Consider the following 8,336-nt stretch of genomic DNA (forward strand, 5'->3'; position numbering starts at 1 on the left):
GCCCCGGTTTCCTCCCACCCTCCAAAAATGTGTAGGTTAAGTGGATTGGCCACACTAAATTGCCCCCCAGTGTCCAAGGGTGTGTAGGTTAGCTGAATTGGCCATGGTAAGTCAACCCTTAGTGTCCAAAGATGCCTACGTTTGGTGGATTGGCCATTGCTAAACGTGTGGGGTTACTGGGAGGGGAGATATCCTGGGTAAGATACTCTGTCAGAGAGTGGGTACAGATTCGATGGGTCGAATGGCCTCTTTCTGCACTGTAGGGATTCTATGAACTTGAAAAGAAGATGTTATTAGAAATGAGACTGCTGTCTTCAGTCCTGAACTGCCCAGAGCTGGAGTTGGACAGGAGGTTTTCCTCTCCTACTCTGGAGAGGGGGTGGGGTGGGGGAGTAAAATCATTTGACTCAATAAAGGGGGTGATTTGTAAAAGTCACTGGAGGCCGACTTTGCGGTCCATAAAATAAAGCTCACCATTTCTACGGAGGAGGAAGTAACACTACACCAGAAAAAAAATCCCTACCACTAGTTGAACGTATTTAAGGGCCGTCCCAGATTTTTGTGTTCTTAATTCCTGGCCGGCATTCAGAGAAAATTGAATGGATGGATGTGTAGCGCCGAAGCCGGGGGATCAAATGACAGCCTGACGCAGGGCTGGCTGCCAGGGAGTCAAACTGGACTATTTAAAATGCTTCCAGACTGCAGGGCTCAGAGTCTGGGGAGTTAGACAGGTAAGTCACACCTGGATTCAGCACCATCCTCACTCAACCCCTGCGCCCAATCTTCCCGTGGAATGAATTAATGTCCTGTCTGAACTGGTGTAGATGGAAGCGTTCAGCTAATCTTCTTCTTAAATTTTACAGGTTCCCATTATTGTACATTAAGCATGGTAAGAGAACTTGTCAATTTCAGTATGTTTTCGCACCGTTACTAAAGTGTTTGAAATTCTCGTTCTAAGTATAATTATTTGAAACTTTTCTTGCCAGAGTTGCTGCATGCAAGATAATTACACCCCTCTGTTTAATGATGCCTTTGAGGTGATACAACATCAGCACCTCTCGACCCAGTTTCGACAGGACCCGAATCTCCAGTATCTGCCAAGTAAGCATCTCACTCCATCCCTCCAGACTCGGAATGAGTTACTGTGAGCTTATTTATCCATGTGCTTTTCTATAACCCTCTCTCCTTTCTGTTAAGGTCCCCCACTCTCCATGTACAACCTCCAGCATTATCAAGAGACTGGCCCTGCCCCTTACTGCCCTCTGAATGCCCACACCCAACATTTGCAGGACACTGTAAGTTCAAAAACTGGGCAAGGAGGGGCAAAGATGTGTGTGACTGAATGTATGGGAGGGAATAACTCGTTGTTAATTACTCTTTGTAGTAAAGCTGAGGGCTTCTTCTTTTAAACAGTGACTTGTGACCTGGAATGCGCCACCCGAGAGGGTTGTGGAAGTTGATTCAATAGAAACTTTCAAAAAGGAATTAGATAAATAATTTCAACGTGGAGGGGGGGGGTGGAGGCGGGGGATGTTATGGGGAAAGAACAAGGAACAGGATGAGTTGGATAACTCTTTGTAAGATCTAGCAGGAAACATGAAGAGCTGAATGGCCTCTTTCTGATTTCAGAAAGGAATCATGGAGTAAAAGGATTTGGGATTGAGCAGCAACTGGGATTAAGAGAGACTAACACAAGATGTTGTTTGATCTCTGTGTGCTTGTGAATAGTTTATAATCTGAAGATGTCTTTATGCTTCTGATTCACAAGAATGGTTCCAGGGGTGAGGAACTTTCATTGTGGTTGGAGAGGTTAGGACAGTTTTCCTTAGAGAAAGATTTGAGAAAATCTTGAGAGGAGATTTGATCGAGGTGTTCAAAACCAAGAGGGGTCTGGACAGGGTAAATAGGAAGAAACTGTTGCCATTGGTGAAAGGATTGGGAACAAGAGGCGCAGATTTAAGGTAATTGGTAAAAAGGTGATGCGAGAAAAGTCTTTTCACACAATGATTAGGTAGGATCTGGAGTGTACTACCCGAGTGTGGAGGAGGCAGGTCTAATCGAGGCTGTGGAAAAGGCTATTGTCTCAAAAGGAAGAATGTGCAGGGATACAGGGAGAAGGCAGGAGAATGGGATGAGGTCAGTTCTCATTCAGCGAGCTAGCACAGAAGAAATGGGCTATGGGTCTGGCAGTATCTGTGGAGACAAAACTAGGTGTAATATTTTGAGTCCGTATGACTCCTTCAGTCTTAAGAGACATGGACTGAAAATGTTCGCCCCATTCTCTCTCCATAGATGCTGTCAGACCTGCTGAGTATTTCCAGCATTTTCTGTTTCTGTTTCAGATTCCAGCCTCCGCAGTATTTTATCAGGAATATAAGATAGTCACAAATAAATCCGACAGGGAACTCAGGAAAACCTCCTTTACCCAGAGTGCTGAGAGTGTTGAACTCATGACACCAATGAATTGGTGAGGCAAATAGCTTGAGGGAAAGCCAGACAAACAGCTGAGGCTGAAAGGAATAGACCAGTGACGGGGCAACCTTGGAACTGAGTGGGCTGCGTGAGCGACCCTTCCTCATCTCAGTGAGTGGCAAGATTGGAATCAGACTTGTTAACTAATCATGATCCTGTGAAAAAGGTTAAATACACCTAATACACTGAATATTTCATAAGGGGTTATAGAAAATGTTTAATCATTTAGTTATTAGTAGAACTGTCATAAACTTCAAATAGTATAAACAGGATAAATATGGACACGTTGGACACAGAGGAGTGCACGGCTCTCATAGTCAAAGTTAGAGAATCATAGAATCTACAGCCTTCACAGACAACAATCCCACCCAGGTCCCATCCCTACAACCCCACATATTTACCCCCCTAGTCCCCTTGAAACTAAGGGGCAATTTAGCATGGTCAATCCACCTAACCCCCACATCTTTGGACTGTGGGAGGAAACCCACGCACACATGGGGAGAATGTGCAAACTCCACACAGACAGTGACAAGAGACCAGAACTGAACATGGATCCCTGGCACAGTGAGGCACAGTACTAACCACTGTGCCACTGTGCCGCCCCCTGTGAACAATCAGCACACACCTCTCTTCACTTGCCCTTGCTTTATTTGCAAATCATTTCAGTCATACCAGCAGGAAAAAAACTACATGGGCAGAAGCCAGCAGAACCATTGGCCCACCACTGGAATAGGAGATTGTATTGATGGGAGTTAAGTGAAAAGGGGGTGGGAGGAAGTGTGAAGCGTAAATACCAGTTGAGTTGAATGGCCTCTTTCTGTGCTGGAGAACCGATGTAGCTGTGTGATGTATCGAAGCCCTCTGTCTGCCAGTTCCAATGGCTCAGGCAAGTGTTCAGGATCCCATAGCACTTGATGAAGAAATGATATGGCCAGAGTAACTCCTCCAGCAAACTGGCCATTCTTCTTCTAGTTGTGGGATCCTGCTGTACACAAGATGGCTGCTCAGTTTGTTTCAATTACAAACTACCTCAATACTTGTGAAAGAGTTTGGGTCATTTCTGAAAGTTGTGATTGGGCACAATAGAAATGTGAATCTTTCATTAACTCCCCCTCCCCTACCGGCTGCCCACCACTAAATAAAAGACCAAACTACAGGAGTTACAAGCTAAAGTGACAAAGTTAACAGTCCAGCAAAGAAGCTGGAGATATTTCTCACAATGCTTGCAAACAATGTGGCATTGCCATGTTCCCTATTTTAGTCCAGATACTGTCCATTTACTTTACTCAGAACATAACACTGAAAACACTCAGGAGGTGAGTCAGTATCTGTGGAGAGAACAATAAAATTAAAGTTCCAGATTCAGACTTTTCCTTAGTGATTTTAAATGGTTTTATAAAAAGGACATTCTACCCACAACGTACTTCACTGTTGGAGGTATCTTCTCTCCAGGAAATGACACTAAACTGTAGCTCTTCCCCTTCTCGTTAGGGGTAAGGATTGGCCTTTGAGCTCCTGTCTGTTCTCAAAGGAGAGCAGGGGAAGTAACCCTGAGTCAACATTTACCCCTCAACCAAAACTCACAGGGGAACAAAGGTTTAACAATTTGTCTCGTTGCAGTTTAGAGTCCCTATGGTGCAGAAGGAGGCTTTTTGGCCCATCAAGCCTGCACCAACAACAATCCCACCCAGGCTCTATTCCAATAACCTCACGTATTTACCCTGCTAATCCATCTGACATTAATGAATGGCCAATCAACCTAACCCGCACATCTTTGGACCGTGTAAGAAGTCTCACAACACCAGATTAAAGTCTGATAGGTTTATTTGGAATCACAAGCTTTCGGAGTGCTGCTCCCTCATCAGTGAATGGAGAGGTAACTTTCACAAACAAAACCTACCTCTCCACTCACCTAATGAAGGATAAGCTTGTGGTTCCAAATAAACCTGTCGGACTTTAACCTGGTGTTGAGATTTTTTACTGTGCCCACCTCAGTCCAATGCCAACATTTCCACATCTTTGGACAGTGGGAGGAAACGGGAGCACCCAGAGGAAACCCACACACAGATACGGGGAAAAGACAGTGGGAGGAAACCAGAGCACCCAGAGGAAACCCACACACAGATACGGGGAAAAGACAGTGGGAGGAAACCAGAGCACCCAGAGGAAACCCACACACAGATACGGGGAAAATACACAAACTCCACCCGGGCAGTCACCCAAGGCCAGAATTAAATCTAACAAATTGGTTGCTGACTTTGAGCAGTGATTGGGTGTTTGAGGCAACGGCAAGACTCCATTAACGTAGATTCTTTATCATTTGCAACAGTGTAGGTCAGATTCTGATGTATTTAAAAAGAACGAAACATCTAATGTTAAGCAGGTTTCAGATTTAGCTGACAAAGAACTTCTCCTTTCAAAACTCAATGTCCAAGTGAAGTCACAACCACGTGAAGTGCAGCAGAATGGGGAATTCTGTCTAACCTCATGACACTAACAAGATCTTAACTTTTATACCTCCAGGTGGATTTTAACTTTGAGAACAACAAAGTAATGTATGAGAATGGATCCCAGAATCCCGGTTACTTTCCAGACAATCACCTTCATGACTTATTTATCCCAAGACAAGGAAAAGGTATGTCTTCTTATTTCCACTTCTTTATTGCTCGCACCCCCGGGTGGATTTTCCCGAGGATAGTTTTATTAATATTTGTTCGTGAGATGTGGGCGTCGCTGGTTGGGGATTATTTCTCTTCCCTAATGGCCCTTGAGCTGAGTGACTCGCTGGACTATTTCCATTTCAGAGGGTAGTTAAGAGTCAGCCACATTCCTGTGGATCTGGAGTCACATGTAGCCCAGGCTAGTTAAGGATGGCAGATTTCCTCCCCTAAAAGACATTCGTGATCCTGATGGGATTTTCCGACAATCGTTTCATCATTAGGCATTTTTAATTCAATTCAAATTTCCATGGTGGGATTTGAACTCTGGTTCCCAGAAGCATTACCCTCTGGATTACCAGTCCAACAACAATTACACTATGCCACTATTTATTCTGCTATCAAGTGGCATGGTAGTGCAGTGGTTAGCACAGCTAACCAGCTCTCATAGTGCCCTTGGAGCCAGGTTCAATTCCAGCCTCGGGTGACTGTCTGTGTGGAGTTTGCACATTCTCCCCGTGTCTGCGTGGGTTTCCTCCAAGTGCTCCGGTTCCCTCCCCACACTCCAAAGATGTACGGGTTAGGTTGATTGGGCATGATAAATTACCTTAGTGTCAGGGGGATTAGGAGGGTAAATATGTGGGGTTACTGGGATAGGGCAGGACCTGGGGAGGGGGGGATTGTTGTTGGTGCAACAACGATAGGTCAATAGACCAATAGATAGATCAAAGAAAACAGAGGGTAGCAGTGGAAGGGTGTGTTTCTGAATGGAGGCCTGTGACAAGTGGTGTTTCTCAGGGATCAGTGCCAGGACATTTGCTATTTGTAATATATATAAATGATTTGGAGGATAATGTAACTAGTTTGATGAGTAAGTTTGTGGACGACACAAAGATTGGTGAATTTGCGGATAGCGATGAGGACCAGAGGATACAGCAGGATATAGTTCAGCTGGAGACTTGGGCGGAGAGATGGCAGATGGAGTTTAATCTGGACAAATGTGAGGTAATGCATTTTGGAAGGTCTAATACAGATAGGAAATATACAGTAGATGGCAGAACCTTTAAGAGTATTGCTAGGCAAAGGGATCTGGGTGTACAGGTACACAGGTCACTGAAAGTGGCAATGCAGGTGGAGAAGGTAGTCAAGAAGGCATACGGCATGCTTGCCTTCATCGGCTGGGGTATTGAGTTTAAAAATTGGCAAGTCATGTTGCAACTTTATAGAACATTAGCGAGGCTGCACTTGGAATATAATGTTCAATTCTGGTTGTCACACTACCAGAAGGATGTGAAGGCTTTGGAGAGAGTACAGAAAAGATTTACCAGGATGTTGCCTGGTATGGCGGGCATTAGATAATGAGGAGAGGTTGGAGAAACTTGGTTTGTTTGAGGGGAGGTTGAGGGGAGTCCTGATAGAAGTCTATAAGAGGAATGGACAGAGTGGATAGTCAGAAGCTTTTTCCCAGGGTGGAAGAGTCAATTACTAGGGGGCACAGGATTATGGTGCAAGGGGCAAGGTTTAAAGGAGATGTACGAGGCAGATTTTTACACAGAGAGTTGTGAGTATCTGGGACTCATTGCCAGGGGAGGTAGTGGAAGCAGATAAGTTAGTGACTTTTAAGGGGAGCCTTGACAAGTACATGAATAGGATGGGATAGAGGGATATGGTCCCTGGAAGGGTAGGGGGTTTTAGTTAAGTCAGGCAGCATGGTCAGTGCAGGCTTGGAGGGCCGAAGGGCCTGTTCCTGTGCTGTAATTTTCTTTGTCCTTTGTTCAAGCTCGATGGGCCAAATGGCCTCCTTCTGCACTGTAGATTCTATAACTTACAGCACTGGAGTAAAACATTCCAGAATTATTTAAGAGCAGTGTTAAACACAGAGCCATTTCATTCCTTCATCCAGATGTTAGCACAAGTGTAAAGAGCAATTTGTCCCTCCCCTGCCCCCGCCCACACTGTTTAGTTCGATGGCCCCTGCAGCAGAGGCTCCGATTTTCTTCAATGCCCTCACGCTGCTCTCTGTTACAGGCAGGAAGAGGCTGCGCCTCTACGAGTTCCTGAGCGAATCTCTCCACGATTCCCAGATGTCCGACTGCATCCAGTGGGTGGACAGGAAGAGCGGCATCTTCCAATTCATCTCCAAGAACAAGGAGAAAGTGGCGGAGATGTGGGGCAGGAGGAAGGGCAATCGGAAGACCATGACCTACCAGAAAATGGCCCGCGCCCTCAGGAACTACAGCCGGACGGGAGAGATTGTGAAAGTGCGCAGGAAGCTAACCTACCAGTTCGATGCCCAAGTCCTGCAGAGACTGGGAAACGTCTCAAGCTCTTTCTATCCAGCGACCGACCATGAACATTATGGATGCGATCACTGGCATTTCAGTTACAACTATAACGATCTTTCACATGGAAATTCCACATGAGTGGTCTTGGTTCAAGCTAAACTGTGTTCTTTAGAACAGAACATTGCAGAGAAGCAGAGAGAAGGGTTAACACTGTGTTTGAAATGATCCTGTAAATATCATTTACTCTTTAAGTTAGCGTGTGTCAGGTTTCAGCCCAGTCCAGGGTGATGTACTCATAATATTAGAATAAAAATTCCTTTCTTTTTTGTATACTCTGTACATTGAGTGATTACGCAGCAGACACCCGCACAGGGATTTGGCCACACTCCTGGTCAGTGTCAGATCGCCAGCCAGACAGAGAGAGACAGGCCAGTCTTTGGAGCAAGACTTTAGGACTGTTAACTAAATGACAGGTTCACGGAGATGTGAGGGGAAACAGAGTGTGAGATCTGGGGAGACCAGTACAACAGTCTGAAATAAAAACGGACAAATGCTGGAAATCCTCCCGCAGCAGCGGGAGAAAGAGGTAATATTTCAGAGCAATGACCTTTCGTCTGAACCACTTGAATTTCTTTTTGTTCATTCCTGGGACGTGGGCATCGCTGGCTGAGCCAGCATTTATTGCCCATCCCTAGTTGCCCTTGGAGGGAAGTTGAGAGTCGCCCACATTGCTGTGGCTCTAGAGTCACATGTAGGCCAGACTGGGTAAAGATGACAGATTTCCTTCCCTAAAGGAAGATTAGTGAACCAGATGGGTTTTCCCAACAATCGACATTGGTTTCGTGGTCATCAATAGTTCCTTAGTTCCAGATACTTTTTCAAATTCCACCATCTACCATGACAGGATTTGAACCCCGGAGCC

The 8,336-nt window shown here is 45.4% G+C and overlaps 1 protein-coding gene across 1 annotated transcript; it reads left to right on the forward strand.

Annotated features, from left to right (window-relative positions):
* The first annotated feature begins 543 nt into the window (after nt 1-543).
* Nucleotides 544-7,744, forward strand: LOC145344579 (transcription factor Spi-C-like). The gene is made up of 6 exons (XM_080191783.1): nt 544-731; nt 864-889; nt 987-1,101; nt 1,198-1,295; nt 4,996-5,107; nt 7,158-7,744. Exons 2-6 carry the CDS (start codon nt 887-889, stop codon nt 7,550-7,552), a joined length of 723 nt encoding a protein of 240 aa, XP_080047909.1. The 5' UTR covers nt 544-731; nt 864-886; the 3' UTR covers nt 7,553-7,744.
* Nucleotides 7,745-8,336: the final 592 nt, after the last annotated feature.

Source organism: Carcharhinus amblyrhynchos, chromosome 6 (assembly GCF_965287045.1).
Source record: "Carcharhinus amblyrhynchos chromosome 6, sCarAmb.v2.hapA, whole genome shotgun sequence".
In the NCBI taxonomy this organism is placed as follows: domain Eukaryota; kingdom Metazoa; phylum Chordata; class Chondrichthyes; order Carcharhiniformes; family Carcharhinidae; genus Carcharhinus; species Carcharhinus amblyrhynchos.

Excerpts from the sequence above, each read along its gene's own strand:
- LOC145344579 (XM_080191783.1), top strand. Across the intron at positions 1,296-4,995 it reads CCCAACATTTGCAGGACACT|GTGGATTTTAACTTTGAGAA; the intron begins GTAAGTTCAAAA and ends TTATACCTCCAG. Across the intron at positions 5,108-7,157 it reads TATCCCAAGACAAGGAAAAG|GCAGGAAGAGGCTGCGCCTC; the intron begins GTATGTCTTCTT and ends TCTCTGTTACAG.